This window comes from Monodelphis domestica, chromosome 5, assembly GCF_027887165.1.
Source record: "Monodelphis domestica isolate mMonDom1 chromosome 5, mMonDom1.pri, whole genome shotgun sequence".
Lineage (NCBI taxonomy): Eukaryota > Metazoa > Chordata > Mammalia > Didelphimorphia > Didelphidae > Monodelphis > Monodelphis domestica.
The window spans coordinates 323,333,465-323,352,824 of NC_077231.1; the positions used below are offsets into that span (position 1 = coordinate 323,333,465).

The 19,360-nt window shown below is 46.8% G+C and overlaps 1 protein-coding gene across 1 annotated transcript in view; it reads left to right on the forward strand.

Annotated features, from left to right (window-relative positions):
• Positions 1-19,360, forward strand: part of THSD7A (thrombospondin type 1 domain containing 7A) — a 360,671-nt gene that overhangs the window by 275,655 nt on the left and 65,656 nt on the right. Inside the window, exons 7-9 of the mRNA XM_056800585.1 lie at positions 26-220; positions 6,537-6,771; positions 11,523-11,638. Coding sequence (XP_056656563.1) covers positions 26-220; positions 6,537-6,771; positions 11,523-11,638 — 546 coding nt within the window. The remainder of the gene's footprint in view (positions 1-25; positions 221-6,536; positions 6,772-11,522; positions 11,639-19,360) is intronic.

Here is a 19,360-nt window from a genome sequence, read left to right on the forward strand (position 1 = left end):
CTCTTTCTGGCCCTTGCTTCCCCAGGAGAAGAGGTTGACAGGCAGCTGTGCAGAGACGCCATCTATCCCATCCCCGTGGCCTGCGAAGTGCCCTGCCCCAAGGACTGTGTGCTCAGCGCGTGGTCAGGGTGGTCCTCCTGCTCGCATACTTGTTCTGGCAAAACGACTGATGGGAAGCAGATGCGAGCCCGCTCCATTCTGGCCTACGCAGGGGAGGAAGGTGAGGCCATTGGTGGGGGGGGGGGGGGTTCTGTCTCAGCTGATCCGCTGTGTGTGTGGCAAGAGCAATCCGCCCTCTCCAAGCACAGGCTGGGGGAGGCTCAGGAGGCAGCCAGGCACTGGGGAATCTGCTTGGCTCTCTCCCTTACTCTGAGAGAACCAGATTTTCTAGGGGATTCTATTTAAACAAAATCAGGATCATCGCATAGTTTTTCCTCAACGTCCACCAAAATCTACAACATCAAACACAAGACAAAGTCTGAAAGGTCGTCCCCAAACACGACAAGTTGTGACTTTCTTTGTCTTCCCTCCCTTCCAGGAATCATTTCTGTCCTTTGCATTGGGGAGCAGAAGGGCTGTAGAGAGCAATTTGTGTGAGCAAGTGGCATGGGGAACTCCCATGATGGAAACTTCCTCCCCTGAGGCACTTCCTTTAGAACATGGATTTAGGGGGTGGCTGTGAGATTAAGCAAATGCCAATTATAATGTAGCTAATATGTATCAGAGACAAGACTTGAACTCAGGTCTTTCTGACCCCAAGCCCAACACTACATTCATTGTCTCTAGCTACTTAGCTGCCTCCATGGATAAAGTGCTGGACCTGAAGATAGGCGTTCTGAGCTCAAATCCAGACTCCAACTTCCTATTTGTGTGACTCTTGTAAAGGGGCCCTGAGGACAAAAAGCTTGGCAAACCCGGATTTGGATCTTCTCACGTGATCAGTGACGGGGTTCCACAGCACCCACTGGAGACGCTTTTTGTCCTCATTCCATATGCGATGGGCCAAGTTGTCTTGCACAGAACCTCTGAGGAGTTTCCTTGGAAGAGGAAAGGGAACAAGGTCTATTAGGTCCCACTGTGTGCCAGCATCCTATCAAGTTCTCTACAAATAGCATCCCCTTCGATCCTGGCAAGTGCTCTAAAACACCGGCCCCAGATCGACTTCCTCCTCTGACAGGAATGACAGGGTAGAGTATCGCCCCTCAGTCTGTCTTCTGAGAAGGTGCCACAGGAGCAGCCACGGACCAGGTCACATGGAGCCACGGGCTCGCAAAGGGATGGGTCAGTGCTGTGGAACGCTATCCGGCAAATGGCTGAGCCTCCTATGGACACGGAGCGGGATGGATCTCTGTTGGGTTCTCCCATTAAGGGCACATCCTGCACACCCGACTAGAGCTCGCCTTCCTGGAAAGTCTCCAGGACAAAGACTGGAGGTCCTGGTTCTTTGAAAACCGTGTCTTGGCTCATGGAATAGCCATTCAAAAATCCATCTACCAAGCGCAGGGCTTTCTCCTGCCCCCACCTGCACCCCACGAGGGACGACTCAAAAACCTGGCTGGCTCTTAAGAAACCAAGAGATATCGTCTCCGTCACTGAGCCTGGGCTGCGGGTCGCAGAAACAAGACCAACCGTGAGCCTAGAAACAAAGCGCACGCCGAACCTTCCACAGGGGAAACTCTGGCTCCTTCTGGCGCTAAAATTCGCTCGGATTACGGTCTATCTTATTGGCCCGTCGTCACTGTGCCTCCTCCCTTAAATACACGCGATGTCCCCAGTACTGGCTGGCCAAAGCCACCGGCCAATCGCTTTCTCTCACTCTAACGCGTTGTGGGAGGTTCTGCAGACACCTGTTCTGCGTTAGCCTCTGGGTCTGGGAGGGTGGGGAGCTCAGTAGCTTTTAAGTGTCGGAACAGCATCCCAGCTCTGCCTCGAGTTTCCTTTATTGTAAAACAGGGATAATAAAAGCACCTCCTTTCCAGGATTTTTGTGCTGATCAACCGAGATCTTCATTGTAAGTGCTCAGCACCGGGTCTAGAACCTAGACAGCACTCTGATAAATATTAGTTCTTATTCTCAGGCATCTTCTTGGGGTCTCAACATTCCCCCCAAACTCTGGACTTGAAAACCTGAGCACACGTGGCAGCATTGTCAACCCCCAGGGCCACAGGAGCACCAGTTGGCTGTGCAAACACATCATTCCTGCTCTCTTCCACTTGCTTTTCCTTCCTTTTTCCTTCTGCCATTTTATTCCTTTCTATTCCCCTTCATTCTTTCTTTTGTGTGTCTTTCTTCTTCCCTCATCCCTTCCTTTCTGCCTCCTTTTTCCTTTCTCCTTCCTCCCCTCCTTCCTCTCTTTGCCTCCATTGTCCCACAACCCCACTTATGTGTACAAAGGATGATGATGGATGCTCCTTGGTGCTATCAGCCTAACTCAGAAGCTCCTTTGTAGTTCAGCAGCGTGTCTCCATCTTCCTCCTTGGCAGCATGGAGGCTTTCTGAAGAGCCAGCTCAAGAGACCCTGCCTTCAGGCCAGCCATGTGAAGTTTCCTCAAACTTCATTGTAATTTGCCTCTTTATACTCTGTTCCCAAATCTAAAGCCCAAGGGATCTACAGTTAGAATTCTGCGTCCTGTGAGGACAGGATAGAACTCTAGAAAGCATAGCAAACATCATCTAGTATTGAGCTGAGGAGAAAATGAGGTGCCACAGAAAAGGTGCTGAACTGAGAGTGCCAGGACCTGAGTTCAAATCCTAGCTCTGTTGCTTACCCTCTGTGTAGTCTTAGGCAAGTTACTGAACCACTCTAGAACTGTTTCTTTGGTTATAAAATGAAAGTGTTTGATGAGATGGCCTGCAACACTTGACCAATCACAATATTATCTGTGATTTTATGATCTATCAATGTTCTCTCACTCTAGCATATCACAAATGAAGAAACTGAGACTCAGAGAGGATTCTTTGTGGTTTATTAGAAAGAGCCCTGATCTGGGAGTCAGGAGGCTTGGGCTTAAATGTCAGCTCTGCTGTTTACTGTCTGCATGACCTTAGTGAAGTCATTTCCATTTTCTGAGTTTGTTTCTTCATCAGCCCCATGAGAGTTGGTCATCTTGCTCTGATTGGTTCCATCCATCTTTAAATATTGGGTTCCAGTGAAGGAGTCAGGAGTCAAGGGGCAAATTCCAGGACTGGAATTTGAATTCTGGGAGACTCTGACCCACAAGCCAGGGTTATTCCTGTTCCCTGAAGTCACCTCTCCTGATCCATGGCTGCTGCACCCATGTTTCTCATCCTTGCATCTGCTCCCCTGTTCTCTTCTCATTACAGATTTTGAGGTGGCTGGTGTGCTGCCTTTCTTCCCCTGACATTTACTAGATGTGGAACAACTCATTTCATGTCTCTGAGCCTCAGTATCTTCCCCTGTAAAATGGAAGCCATAATAGCCATAGGGTTCTTGTGGGGCTCTGCCAACTTGAAAACATTATAGAGAGACCAACTGGCCTTACTCTGTGGGCTTTGAAGGGCCATCATCAGCATTAGTTGCTTTGATTGATGATGGCATGAAGGCTTCCCTTGAATTGTGAAAAAATCTTTGCCCTAGAATTTGGACCAGTGGTTATCACAAGGGTTTTGGAGATTCTGGCAGTCGTAGTGCTAAGGGAGACCCCAATGAGGGGCAGCCCTGGTCATGTTTCCTTAACTGGGACACAGGAATCCCTATTCCTTTTAGCTCTTCTCTCTCTCCAAAACACACACACACACACACACACACACACACACACACACACACACACACACACACCAGTGAGCCCCACTTGGGGGAGCCTGTCCCTTTAGCTACCATGGAGAGCTCTTTTCTCAGCTCTTCTGAAGGATGGATGACCCCAGAAGATGGCTGATGTGCAGCTCTGCCAATCCTGCCAATCTTTCATGTTTAATGCCAGCTAGTGTTTCTCTTTTTAACCCCTTTAGCTTTGTGTGGGCTGGCAAGAGAGCAACAGAATAACTAGACCCTGTATCTAATGTTTCCCATCTGCCCATGAGGGAGAGTTACAGCCTGACTTCATGTGAAAGTAGACATTATAAGGGCTGACTGTTGTCCTTAGGGAGCACAATCCTTAGTAGTAACAATGAGATAAAAGACAGGACAAGAGTCACAGAAGGAGGCATTCTTCAGATGAAATATAAAAGGAAAGGCTGGCCCCAAACTTCTGTTTCCCACATCATGGGCTTCCTTTTTTACCCACTAAATACCCATTTATCCCCTTATATTTGTTTTGACTTTATTGTTGTTGTGTCCAACTCTTCATGACCTCATAGACAATAGTTCTCCATTGGATTTTCTCAGCAAGTATACTGGTGTGATTGGCCATTACCTTCTCTAGGGGATCCAATGGATCCATGTGTCAGGTAATGAGAAGTTAAATGACTTGCCCAGGGTTACATGGCTAGGTAATATCTGAGACTGGATTTGAATTCAGATCTTTCTGACTCCAGACAGCACTCTATTCAATGAGCTATCTCCTAGGACTACAGAGTGGTCAAGAGACTTGCCCAAGATCACACAGCTAGGAAGTGTATGAAGCTGGATTTGAATTCAGGTTTTTCTGACTGAGGCCCAGTGCTCTTAACCACTGAGTCACAGCTGTTCTGATATTTTAAACCCTATAGTACTATCTAAAATTACACACACACACACACACACACACACACACACACACACACACACATATATATATATATATATATATATATATATATATATATATATATCATCCCAGGTACTACTTTTAAATAATTGGCTGGATTGGTCTGTGATGGAAATGTCAAGCAGTATTAATAAATTTTACTTTTTTATAAAAAGCAATTATGGGGGGACAACTAGGTGGTTCAGTGGATTGAGACTCTGGTCTAGAAATGGGGGGGTCCTGGATTCAAATTTGTCCTTAGATTCTTCCTGACTGTGTGACCCTGGGCAAGTCACTTAACCCCTATTGCCTAGCCTTCACCACTCTTCTGCCTTGCACCCAATATACAGTATTGAGTCTAAGATGGATGCTAAGAGTTTTTTAAGCAGTTGTGGGGAAAAGGGATGATGCCCAGTGTCATAGGGGATCATTGGCTGGGCCAGTAAGGAATATTCAAAATGTCATGTTTCATAACTTCAGCAAACTTTTTAGAAAGGAGAATGGATTATAGAAACATCATTCCCTTGGTCCAACATCAACTGGAGCTGATTCTCATTTGAAACTAATTGTCCATTCATTCAGCACAGGAAAGAGAGGGCATCGATTTGTGCAAAGTGGGAAAGGGCCTGCTATAATCGCTTCCTCAGACAGTTGTTAATGTTCCCCCCCCCACTGGGTGGGTGTGCTCTTCTCCCAGTGCAGGGAAAGTGGACACTGACCTGAATGGATCCAATCGATTGTCCTAACATTGAAAGTCTTAAGTCGTCCTTTAAAGGATCTGTTGTTTTTGCTGTATCTTTTTCATCGGAGCACCTGGGATATATCAAGATCACCTAAACTGCCAAGTGCAAATGGGGGGAGCCAAGGCAATAGCTCCCATCCGGGTCACTTTTCCTAGCTACAAGACCCTTTGCATGTGTTATCTCACTTGCCCCATGTGACCACCAAGAGCTGCAGAAGGTGGTAGAAGGTGAATGGTAGCATCAAATAGATGTTGAGACTGAGAATAGAGAATTGAGTAGACTTCTCCAGAAAGCCCCAAAGCTGGAATGCAGCTGGGACCTGGTGAGAGCCAGATTTTCCAACTTTAAAGCCAGTGGTATTTCTCCTGTACTCTGTGTCTTCTCTTGAAGATGACATAGGCAAAAGCCCGCTGCCCTCTTCCCTGGACCTCCGTTCCCTCACCGTCAAATCAGAAAATTGGATGAGGTCATTTCCAAATCCCTTCAAGCTCTGCATCTCTGGCCCTAAGGCAGAAGGTTGATGGCATAACTTTCTTCAAGGATCTGGAGGAATATCACATGGAGGACAGATTACGCTGATTCTACTTACCATTATAGGATGGTACCACAAGCAATGAGTGGACATTGTAAAAAAAACACAACAAATTTAGACTTGTGCTAAGGAAAAGACTCGTAACAGTCAGAGCTCTCCAGGAAGAGAAGAGGGAATTCCATAGGGCTCCACAGAGAGACGGTGGTGTTCTCATGCTGAGTGTCTTCAAGGGTCATTCTTGATAGAGAGGCTGTATTCTGGCCCAGATTGGTCCATATTTTTACTGAACTCTCTTCTACTCCTGAGGCTCTGTCGCTGCTGCATGGACAGGTGGCCATTTACCTCTGAGGGTTGTTGGGAGGATCAGTTGAGATAATAATTGTAAAGTGCTTAGCACAGCGCCCAGCACATAGTAAGTGCTATATAAATGGCAGCAATTCTTGTTGGGTTTTGGTCGTTGGATCCAGTGCCTAACAAGGAGCCCGTTTTGTACCAAGTGTTGAATCAATGTTTGTTGAACTGAACTGGTAAGATAAGCTTCTGATCCTCATTCTAATGTGCGCCTTAACGTTCTAGGTGGTACTCCGTGCCCAAACCACAGTGCCCTACAGGAGACCCGCAGCTGCAATGAGCATCCGTGCACCGTTTACCACTGGCAAACGGGTCCTTGGGGCCAGTGCATTGAGGACAGCTCGGTCTCCTCCTTCAACACTTCTGCAACTTGGAATGGAGAGGCCACCTGCTCTGTGGGCATGCAGACAAGGAAAGTCATCTGTGTGAGAGTCAACGTGGGCCAAGTGGGTCCTAAAAAGTAAGGATTCCTTCCTGGCTGCAGGCAATAGCCCAGGCAGCAGCACAACACTCTGCTGAGGCTCCATTCTCTGGACCAGACAGGATGTTCAGGGCCAGCCAGGTCTTCTGCTCGCAAGGGGCTATTGGTGTGAGTGATGGTGGTCGATGAGGCATCAGTAGCTCGAGATTTCTGCAGCCAGATGCCTCAAATCACAGGAAGTCCCTTTTCAGCCCCTTCACTGCCTTTAGAGGCATGAACCCTGCCTTCCAAAGGGCAGCGCAGAAACACAAGACATGTCTTCTTCACGACAGTCATTTGTACATGACATGCTGGTAGGGTTGGGCAGCCCCTGGGGATGGAGGGAGGGGTGACAGCTTTCTGCAATGCCCTTCAGTCCTCCTTTCAAGGAGTCAATATCAAAGATGCTGAGTACAAGCCGATTACCTCTCCCCAAGGTTATCCGAGTGAGCCGTGTCTCAGAGACAGAGATGAATGAGAGAGAGAGAGAGAGAGAGAGAGAGAGAGAGAGAGAGAGAGAGAGAGGGTGGGGGAAGGGAGATGGGGAGGAGGAGGAGGAGAGAGGAAGGGAGAATCAGAGGGGAAGAGGGTGATCCAGTATGCTGGCAAATGTTTGACAATTAAAGAAAAACTACAATGTACCACTTTAAATTTAATCTGAATTATTAACATTTTCCCATAACTTTCTTAAGTCTAAACAACACACACACACACACACACACACACACACACACACACACACACACACACACACAAATAACAATAATCAAGCCCTGGTTTACAAGGATTCTAATTTCCAAGATATAAATGCTCACATAAATACTAAAAATCGAATGAGCTGGCTCCCACGTACCTCTGGATAAGTGAAGGCACATCTGGGTGGGAATGTTGACTATAAACACCGCAATGACAAAGTTAGCTCATCTGGGACTGAGGGAATGCCTGGCTAAAGCACAAAGAGAGTAGAACCCATGTTCATGTGTGCCTGTTTTCCTTTCTGCCAATTAGAAACAAAATCTGATAAAGCTCAAACAGAAAAACGGATTAGTCTCTAAAGGAAATGTCTAAGAATGCCCTATAGGATGCCCTATAAGAATGCTCTGGCTGCCTCTTCATCTACCATGTTTTTCTAAAATTTGATGTATAAATCTTTATAAATAAAATTCCCCTGATATATTTGGCAAATCCGCTGTGGCAAACTGTATAGTTCTGGCTTTGATATCTCTTAGTTGCCAAGGACATCAAATACTTTCTCCCTGTGGTACCACATTCATTTCTAGCTCATAGACTTGGGCTTTCTTGGAATTGCAATGAAAAAGGATTGACTTTACAGAGGAAGTCTAGGAGTTGAGGGAAAGAGGCAGGAGATGTAGATGCTTCTCCACTTCCTCTTCAGCCATAGAGAGGATTTGAGATGAAGAGATGGAAGGGATATCACCTAGGGAAGCCCCTGGATATTGCATAAGAAATAAGAAATCAAGAGTGACGGCTAATAATAATAAATGATAGCAGTAATAACTGTTGTCACTGTACAAAATCTTCAGGACCTGGGAAGGAGGAAGGGCTTCCTGATGGGGGCATCTCTTCTAGTCCCAGCAAGGGGCCCTGTGGGGACTTTGCTCCCCCCCCCCACTATCTAACCACAGATGAGGAAGGACCTCAGAATTTCCACTGGTGAGGGCTCAGGTAGACAGCTGACATGTGAGTTCACGGGGTTATGGATCATGTAAAAAGCATGATGTCAATATAGACAACGATGGGAGCTTGTTGGAATCTTACAAAACGAACATCAGAATGGCAGTCCACATTTCTGTAGTGCTTCACGGTTGTACAGACTTTCATCTACAGCCCTATTCTGTCTAGTGGATGTGGAAGACACTGAGGCTGAAGGAGAGTCACAAAAGATCACAGCAGAATACTGCTAGGTCCAAGCCCAGAACTCTCTCCACTAACCCCCATCCAAACAGAGAATCAGATCCAAGATGACTCTGGGACCAGAGTCTCACTCTCTCCCAAGCTTTAGCCATCGCCAAAGTAGGCATTTTCTGTGCTACTTTCCCAAAGAGGCACTTTCCCTCCAGGAGCCGAGGACTTTACAGAGTTCTGTAAGGTCAGATACTCATGAGGCCTGTTTTCTCCTCCAAGGGACTGCTGGAAACATTTCTGGTTCCTCAGACTTTTGCTTAAAGTAGAAGACAAAGAAGCCCCTGCATGAGTCTGGATTTGGGAGAAAGGGTGGAGGATTAAGCTCCCTTAGACTATTCAATCAGATTAATGTCCAGGGGACCCTCACAATGATCCAGTTTCATATTCCTTGTAAATACCCTTTGAATCCAACAGTTTCCAGTGGCTTAGCCTCAGGTTTTTGTTTTATTTTTGTTTTTTTTTATTCAGGCCCCTGGTTGTCTGTATGGATCTGCTAAACCCAACGGGTTTTCTTTGCCCTTCAAATTCCAGAGAATAGGCTGCTTCCATTTGGAAGTAACTACAAAGGCGTTTTTAAAATAGCGGCATTGCCTGTTTTCCAAAATGTCACATGATATGCCAAGACTCGTTTTTACAATCCAGGCATTGACACAGCCGTGCAAATAGCAACCTTGTTTGGACTCCCCTTAACAAGGCAGCTCTGTGCTAGATGGACAAGTTAAAGGTATTGGGCCCAGGAACAGACTCTGGGCATCTCCTTTCTCTTCTGGCCAATTTGATCTTGAATACCATGGAGGAGGAGACAGGGGATCAATTTCTAAGCTTACGCTGAAGCTCCTAAATACAAAGAACATGGAAGAGAAAAGAGGCATGGCGCTGAAACCCATCGTTGCTTCAAAGGGACCCAGAGTAGGGCTCATTACCATTTCCCAGAAGTGAGTGTCCTAGATGGGAGCTCCTTAGCAGACTAGGGGGCTAGAGATGCTCTCTCCATGAGGCCATGGCTCTGGCACTCAGTGATTCGTTCAATCCAAAAAGCAGTCATGAAAAATCCACCAAACCAGGCAATGGGGACACAGGGGTAGAAGGGACATGGACCCTACATTTGCTGGAGAGGAAGCAACCTGGACCCAGAGAAGTAAACCCAAAGTCATCTCAAGGAAGGATTACTAAGTGGGAAGGTCAGGAAAGGTCTCTGGATGAGGGAGTTGTTGAGCAGTCTCAGGGGAGATAGGGATGATAGCAGGTAGAGAGGAAGAGAAAGAATTATGTCAAGGGAATCGCTAGCTAGTCAGTCCATTTGGTTAGAGCTTGAAGGGGCAGGAACATGAATCTCGATCTAAAAAGAGAGGCTGGAGTCTGATTATTAAAGGGCTTTGCAAGCCTGATAGAAGAAAGTGTATTTCACTCCAGAGACAATAGGCAACCACTGCAAAAGCTTCTTAAATATGGCAGTGACACGGTCAGTCCAGTGCTTTAGGAAAACTTAATGAAAACTCTATTTATAGAGTTTCCATATTTTAAAAATGCAAATTTGTTTCCGTGTGGATTCCTAGGAACTTTCATCAGGCTGAAAGCTTACAGAAAACATGATTCCCCAGTGCTTCTTTGGTCTATATATCAGTAAAACTCCCCCAGAAAGAATGGGATCTAAGAATAAGCCCTGCTTAGATGAAGCATAATTCTCTATTTTCAATGGCATAAGTGGACCCCTTGTGTTTCCTGTTTCTAAGCCTCATCTCAGCAGCCAAATGGGCCTCCTTAGAGATTTATGGTCTCAGTGGTAATAGAAAAGATTAACTTCCATGATCCTTATCTGATTCCATTCTGTACTTATGCCCTTGAATAGGCAGAGCAATTAGAATAAATTCAAGCTTATCCTTGACTTAAGACGGGAGTTCAAAAAAATCTCAAGACCCATAAAATGGTCACATTCATTCTGAAAGTTTCCTTCTCATCCTCTGGTATATAAGAAAATACAAGTAACCTTCTTCCAGGTAGCTTGAAAGGCAGGGATGAGATGGCTGTTAGGCATGAAACAGCTTCCCCCTCCAGGCCAAGATTCGAGCCAAGAATTCTGGATTCCCCTACTCATGCTCATTACACTACACTAAGCCTCCATTTACCTCTTGGGCTTGGACCCAGGTTACCATGTGTATATGCCAAGTGGAAATCATGTTACTCTCTCCAAAATCAGACACTCAGAGAGTCTCGATGCTCATGAATATGATCACTATCACCGTGGAGGGGAAGAAATGGACTGATATGTCCATCCAATGGCTACGAACCACCAAATAACAATAATCACATCACCATGACGGCAATGTGGTACAGAAGGAGGCTTCCATGGGGCAATGGAAAGAGTGGAAAGGATTAGGTGTCAGGGGACCTGGTTTGAATCTTGTACCTGCTACATCCTGCCCATTTGACCTCAGACCAGACAGTTCTCCCCCTTTCTAAACTTCATATTCCTCATCTATAACATGAGGGTTTTATCTACAGGGTTCCTACAGCTCTAGAGCCTATGATCCCATACTGGAAACTGAGATTGGGCCTTTTCAGAAATTCTCATTTCATTGCATGATCCTCATGGGAAGGAAGAGAATTATTTATCTCAGTATGTTTAAGGGCTAAAAGTCAACATTCTAAAAGATCTAAAAGATCAAAGGAAGCTACATATAAAGAACCACTTCCAAACACAAAAGTTCTAGAAAGACAAGATGCTCCGGCATATCCCTAAATAATTATTGTCAGATGTTGCCATCATTAATGTCCTTATTATTGCGATTACCTAAATTCTGTGACATTTCTCTTTCTGTCTCCAGATGCCCTGAGAACCTTCGACCTGAAACGGTGAGGCCATGTCTGCTTCCTTGTAGAAAGGACTGTATCGTAACACCATATAGTGACTGGACGCCATGCCCATCCTCATGCAAAGAAGGTATTTTGGGGAATGGTCTGATGGAGAAGGGGCTCAAGCTTCCGCTGGCTGAGGCCATTGGTTTGGACTCATGGACTAACCCTTTCCCACAACCAGATCCAAGAGGGGTACAATCTGTACTAGGGTAAGAATGCAAAAGCGTATCTTCCAGGGGGGATAAAAATCTGGACTTCAAAAATAACAACCCAGATAATATAATCATTCACATAATGCTTTGTTTATTTTACTGGTAGGAAACAAAATGGAGATGTGGCTGACATCATTATGGGAGACTTATTCATCAACTAGAGATGACGCAGAGTAGCAACTGGGGTCTTACATATTTGTCCCTACCACTGGGGTCTCAGGAAGGATTATTCAGAGCAGTGTATCAGATAGAGTGCTGGATTTTGAGTCAGAAATCTGTCTTACTAACTAGCCGTATGATCTTTGGCAAGTCACTCAATCTCCCCTCAACTTCAGTTTCCTCATGTATAAAATGGATATAATAATATCTGCCTCACAGGCTGTTGTGAAGATAAAATGAGACAATATGGTAAAGTCAAATAGCAACCATTATTCGTCAAATTTGAACCAACCTTTAAGAAACATGGTGCCAGGACCAATTGGAGAAGAGATTGGCAATTTGGTTGCTTTCATTATTGTCCTTGAATTGCCCCAATTTCACTATAGAAGCTGCCCAGTGTCTTTATCTTCTCTGATGTCTCTTTCTCCCCCTTGCTATCTATGAAAGGAACATTCAAGGTTCTACCTCTCAGGCTGCTCCTGTCTCTTTTTTTTTCTTATTCCTCTTCCCCCTTTTACTTCCTTATACAGTAAGTTTCTAGAGCTAATTAAGTGTGGATATTATTCTAACTTTGTACCAGTTCTGAAAAGAGTAAAGTTCAAGTATTGCCCCAAAGCACCATCCATCTTCCCCTCCACTATATTGATTCGTATATGCCTCCTCACATCAGATAATTGTCCCCAACTTCTCTCTTTTTCTCTTCTCCCAATCTGTTCTTTTTCTTATACCTTATTTTTTTATATATCATCCCATTATATTCAACTTACTCTCTCCTCTCTGTCTATGTATGCTCTATTCACTGCCCTAACAGTGGTAAAGTTCTTAAATATCTTCAGTATCTTAACTATCCTAAATACTTTAGATACCTTAGCTACTTCAACTATCATAGATAACGTAAGCATCTTAGTTATCTTCTTATGGAGAAATGTATTCAGTTTAACCCTATTTTCCCTTGATTACCTTAAGAATCTTAAGTATCTCTTGTATTATAAATATATTAAGTATCCTAACTCCCATTCCCCACATTCCCATGCAGGGATGAGATTAGTTTAAGCCCACTGATTCTCTTGTGTCTTTTTTAATTTACTTTTTTAATGCTTCCTTTGAGTGTTGAAATTGATCATCAAAATTTCTCTTCAGCTCTGGTTATTTTGTCAGGAATTCCTGGAAGTCCTATATTTCATTAAATGTACATTTGTTCCCCTGGAGTGTTATGCTCAGTTTTGCTGCATAAGTGATTCTTGATTGTAGAACAAGATTCTTTGCCTTGTGGAATAGCCAAACCTTCTAATAATTTCATGTAGAAGCTGAAAGGTACTGTATAATTCTGACTATGGCACCATCATATTTGGATTATTTTTTCTGGCTACCTGGGAGTTCTTGAATTTGGTTATAACAGATCTGGGATTTTAAAATTTGGGATCTTTTTCAAGACGTGAGCACTGGCTTCTTTCAATTTCTGTTTTCCCATGTTTTTCAAGACCAGGGCAGTTCTCTGTGACAGTTTCTTGCAATGTACTATCCAGGTTCTTTTTTAATCTTAGCTTTCAGACAATCCAGTGATTCTTAGGATCTGTTTTCTGGATCTACTTTCCAGGTCAATTGTTTTGAAGTGATATATTTCAGATTTTCTTCTATTTTTTCATCCCTTTGAATTTGTTTCATTGTTTCCTGATGTCATATGGAGTTATAGTCCAATTCCAGTTTTTAGGGAGTCATTTTCTTCTTTGAGGCTTTGTACTTCCTTTTTAGAGAGTTCTTTTTCCTTTTTGGGTTTTGTATTTCTTTTTTAAGCAGCTATTTTCTTCAGTGAGTTCTTCTTCTAGTCCAAAAGCTGTTGACTTTTTTCTAATTTTTCTTCCAAGTTTCTCATTAATTTTTTTATCATCTTTGGGAGCTCTTCCAAGAATTTGTTTGGGGCCTAACATTCTTTCATATTTTCCTTTGAGGATTCACACATCTTCGTTTTCACATTACTGTCTTCTTCTAAGCTTGCATTTTGATCATCTCTGTTTCTGAAATAATTTCCCAGTATCAGACTTTTTCTCTTTTCCTTCTTTTCTGACCTTTCCCTAGATGTTGAAGCCTAGCTCCATTCCTGGGGTGGAGGCAGTACTATCCTAAGCTTGTACCATTCTATTGTACTAATCTACTATCTCAGTGCCTGCAGTCAGCTTGTTTGTCTCAAGTCCCAGACTGAAGACTCCACAGGGGCAGCCTACTTAGTCTTTTTTGAAATTCCAGTGGCAGAAGACCCAAAGCTTTGGGCCACAGCAGTACAAGACTGGTCTTTTCTTTCCAAAGGAACATGGCTATTTTGATATCATAAATGGCAAAGTAGAAAAACCTGGGGCATAGATGCAACCTTTGGACTCTGGGTGACTTGGTTCAAATTTTTCCTGACTGTTGAGTGCCTTCTGACCCTGGGCAAAGCTGTTTTTCCAGTCCCCTTCTCTCGAATTTTCTCTGAACCTATGAGACCTGGGTTCTGTTCAGTGCCACTTCACCCCAGCCTCAGTTACAGTAAGAGCTAGATGAGCCATTCTCTGTGCTCATGGGTTTCAGTTTCTTCCCTCACAAAATCAAAAAGATGCCCTGGAAGTTTTCTGAGGTCCTGCCCACTTGGACCAGATACTCTGAAGGTTTGGGTGGCAGTATGGCTTTAAGCCCTTGTAGAGCCCCCTCCCCCAAAGCATCTGTTTACTGTAAAGAGTGATGCTCCCTTCTCATTCCCAGGAATCAACCATTTCTGGACCTGTCAACCTACACCTAAGAAGCATAGCATTATAAGAAGCCTTGAAGTCAGCTGCAAATGCATTCAAAGGCTTTAGTGGTCATTAGGGAATCTGCAATGTGCTGGATATGGATTATTTGATCCATTTGGGTCTTGCTCGAGAATTTCTTGTAAATGGAGCTTTTTTGTAGGAACCAATGGAACTTTGGGATAGCAAATCTGGCCAATCCTCCCCTAAAGTCCCTATTGTGGCTTTTCCGGGCTCACAATTACACTCTTAAAACCATTGCAAAGTGCCTATTTCTTGTCCGTTGCCCCATCAACAGTCCCATGACTTCCTTAATGAGTGCCTTGTCTTCCTGGGCATATCATGCAGCTACTCCGGCCATAGAAAATGGTCACATGAATCACTTGGACCAAAAAGCAGTTTACTACTTGCAACATCAGATCATGAGCCTCTCTGGCTGGTCCTCAGAAAGCAGCCCCAGTCCATCCCTGGGCACACAGCCACTTCCTCCACAGCTTGATGAGAACTCTCAGAACTTTGGATGGCCAGCAGGGCTTTTGGCCCAGGCCACCTGCAGGGTACCACAAGATAGGAGAAGAAGCCACAAGGGACAGAGTGGCTGAGCATGAGAACAAATGCTCAGCCTCTTCTGCAGATATTTCATCTTGGCCTTTCTCTCTCTCTCTCTCTCTCTCTCTCTCTCTCTCTCTCTCTCTCTCTCTCTCTCTCTCTCTCTCTCTCTCTCTCTCTCTCTTTTTAAACCTTCTGAATATTCCTTGCTCCTAGCTTGGTTGGTAATGAGCTCTGTGTTTACGCCCCTGGTAATTGGTGATTATTCACTGTCACTTATTATTACAAAGGATGAGCTTGTTACACGAGGTGCAGATGCCTGCAAATGTCATTTGATCCTTGGTGCTTAATAAAGGCCACTAATAGGAAGTCATTTGATCTTGATTTCAGTTTAATTGAGGGATGGGGAGGAAGCAAAAGAAAATTACACTGAGCACCAAAGCCCAGAACCGAAGGAAAACATCAAGAACTCTCCAGAAAATCCTTGTGCATGGCAATGAGATAGGGGTCCTCCCTGCTTGCTTCTGGGATGGCCCAGCCATTCCTTGTCTGTTTTCAAAGGCCCTGAGTCAATCTACATGGCCTGGAGAAGCCTGCCCAAAGTGAGACCAGTTGAGTTGGTGAGTCAACAAGCAGAGTAACTCCATTTTGGATTTTTCTTTGAAATAAGCATATGTCAGGGCTCCGTGAGCAGAGCCTTGCTTGGGTCAGTGACCAGTGCCCTGTCCTGGCCAGCTTCTGTCCAGCAAATGCTCTTCCTCCTCTTGGCAGCAGTCCTGCAGCCTCCCCATTCCTATCCTCCATCATAGCCTTCTGCCACCTTCACATGAAACAACATGGCAAATCTCCTGCCTCTCCTCTGCCACCACCTCCTTCTGAGTTGCCTGGAGCAGGGGCCGGTGCCCTCTGCGGAGCTCCCCAAATCAATGGGCCTGATGCCAGAATGTCAGTCACTACTGTGCCTGTCACTGTGCTGCTAGGACTCCCTCATTATCCAGGTGATAAATGCTGGCTCACAGGCCCAGGGCTGCATGTGGGGATGGGGATGATGCTGGTCCCCGGGTTCTGCCCCTGACAATCAGGGAATGCAGGGACTCCCTCTCCTGGGGAAGATCACAAGCTGGACTTCCAGCATATCTCAGCATTCCAGGACCACCGATTTAGAAGGAAGGGGTGCTTAGAAGCCTCCCATTTTACAGGAGAGAGAACTGAGGCTAAGAGAGGTCAGGTGCGTGACCATTCAGGTAGCAAACAGGATGCAAAGCCCAAAGTTCCCATTCTAAACCCGGCGCTGCACACAGCACCACTCTGTCCTTTGTGCCTCTGGTTCCTGAGGAGCTCCAAATATAGATGATCACGGGCCACCCCAGCAAGGTGCATCTAAAGCCCTTCCAAGGTAAGGAGTGATGAGGGAGACCATCTGCACAATGGGTGCTCCATGCAATCACCACTGCCAGGCCTGACCTCAGTCAGCTCCCTCATGCCTTAAGGATCATGTGGCTAATGGGAAACAGGATGCCACATGGCTAGGACACGAGCTGCACCCCACAAACTTACCCTCTCCAGAGTCAGCGAGCCAAGAGGCAGGATTGGAAGCCCAGCATGCCCGGGCCAAAGTCAAGGTGAGCACAAGAACACTTAAGTGAGGATGAGCTCCTGGAAGCTGGTGGCAGAGGGGTGGCCCAGGGGCTGCAAGGAGGAGGAGGAGGGAGAGGGCACCAGGGGCTGCACAGAGGAGGAAGGAGGAGGTGAGGGGCTGCACGGAGGAGGAGGAACAAGCTGGAGCTAGCAGGGTACCGAGATCTGGGAACAAAGAAGCAGGGAGGAGCTGCTCACTGGGGAGAACAGCAAGGATAAAAGTCTGGCTGGAACACAGAAGCACACGCAAGGAAGCGGGTGCCAGAATGGAGGCAGCCTTCAAACCCCCGCTTGAGTGTGGAGGTTTGTGCACAATTCAGTCCAACTCAGTGTCTTTAGGCACCCGCTTTTGACAGGGGCCTCCTCTGTGCCAGGAACTGAGCTAAATCCTTTGTTTTGTTTTGTTTTACCAAAGATTCTCCTTTGGTTCCCGTCACAACCCTGGAAGATGGTGGCTCTTATTATTCTCATTTTACAGTTGCAGAAAGGGGTTCAGTGACTTGCCCAGGACTATGCAACTGATGTCTGAGGCAGGACTTGAACTCAGCCCTTCCTGACTCTAGGTTCAATACTCTGGAAGACTTCAGATGGTTCTTCCTAGTCTTTAGAAAATGTCTGGTGATTGGCAGCTCATATCTATCTTAGTTTTATTTGTTGCCTTCTGTCTTAGAATCAGGGTTGGCTCCTAGGCAGAAGAATGGCGAGGAGAGGCATTTGGGGTTATATGACTTGCCCAGGGTCATACCGCTGGGTAGTATTGGAGGCCATATTTGCACTCAGTCGTCTACCGGCTGCTCCCATTGTCTCATTGTAAATTGCTTATTCGGGCCTCTCAATCCGGTTTCATCCAGTCACAGATGGCGCACAGGGATTCCTTCAGCAGGACCAGGGAGGGGTGGTCCAGGGGAAACTGGGAAGCCGGCTGGATCCTTCCTGAGAGCCCGGCTCCCCTTGGCCAAGCCCCCTCTCCTCCCTGGAGCTCCGCTGCTCCACAGCCACCCCAGGAGAGTCCGCCCAGGCACCGCTTAGGGCCGCCCTCGACTCTCCGTCGCCGCCCTCTGATCGCCGTGGGCGGAAGGCTGAAGACCCACTGAAGGGACAGTAGCCCGGCCAGGAGCCAAGAGGCCGGTTCCTCGGTGCCCAGGTCGGCGTCTGCCCCCGAGGCAGGGGCGGTGGGGAGCCGGTGCCGTAGGAGCGGGCGTCTTTGGGGAGCAGGACCTCGTCGTGGCCGAGAGCTTCCTCCCTACTGTGGCCAGAGCGTGAATGACTGATGTGGCGGGAAACTGCACCAGAGCAGTGAAGAATGCGCAGGCGCAGGGCAACCGGAAAGGGCGGGGTGATTCTGAAGGGGCGAAGAGTCGTCCCAGAGGCTGACTTGTTCGGGGAGGACCCGCCCCGCTTCCTTCGGAGTTCAGGATCTTCCCCTCGGGCCTGGGCCTGGAGCTGTCACTGCTAAGGCAGCCCAGCCCTGCGGACAGGGTTCGGCTTCACTTCCCACCATGCGGCGAGAGCACGTTTTCCTAGGGAATCCTGGCTGGCCCGCAAAGCTCCCTCCCCAGCCCTCACCCTAAGGACAGCAGCCGCCGCGCTTCCCAGCCAGGTGGGCCGGGGCTACGCTGCGCTTCCCTGCAGAGCTGCTCCGTCATCCCAAACACCTGCCTGGAAGCCCCACGATATTGCCTTCCTGTGGGGAGACAAGGAAAGGTGGCGACGCCCGAGCAACGGGCTCTTGTTCCGTGCAGGCACACCAAAGGGTCTCCAAACTGAGGGTAACCTCCCCAGAACGAGTGGGAATATGTAGTATGCAAGCACGGGGCTTGGAAATTCTGGCAGGAAGACCTGGGTTCCAGCTCAGCCTCCACCACTTATTAGAAAGAACCCCGCCTGCCTGCCTGCCAGTCAGGAAAAACCTGGGCTCACAGCTTGCCTCGGACACCGCCAGCCCCAGACAACGAACAGCAGAGAGCTTCTCCTCAGACCAGACCCATGAGCCTGAGCCCTGATCCCCCGTCGTCACCCAGGGTGGCTAGAGAGAGAAGGAGGGACACGTTCCATTCCTCCCTCTGGGGATCATGTTTGGGGAGGGAGAAGGAACCAAAAAACAAGTGGATAAGATGGGGAGGAGATGGAGGCAAGTTCTGGGACAAGGGTGGTAGAGGGGGAATGGCACGCAGTCTGGAGCCAGAGAAATTGGGTTCAAATCCTACCTGTGTCCCCGACTGGCCAACAGACCTTGGGTAAGTCACTGCTCCTCTTGGGATCCAGTCTGGTAAAATGGAAATGTTGTAGCCAATTGTCTGTAAGATTTCTCCCAGTTCCAGTTCTAGGAGATCCTAAATGAATGTGAAATTCCTCCTCCTCTTCCTCCTGCAGGCATCCAGGGAAGAAGGAATTCAGTCAGGAATGAGTCAGGAAAAACCATCTAGAGTCCCGGGCTCAGGCAGCTCCCAACCTTTGGATTGAGGATGAGCAGGGGAAAAGGCCTTC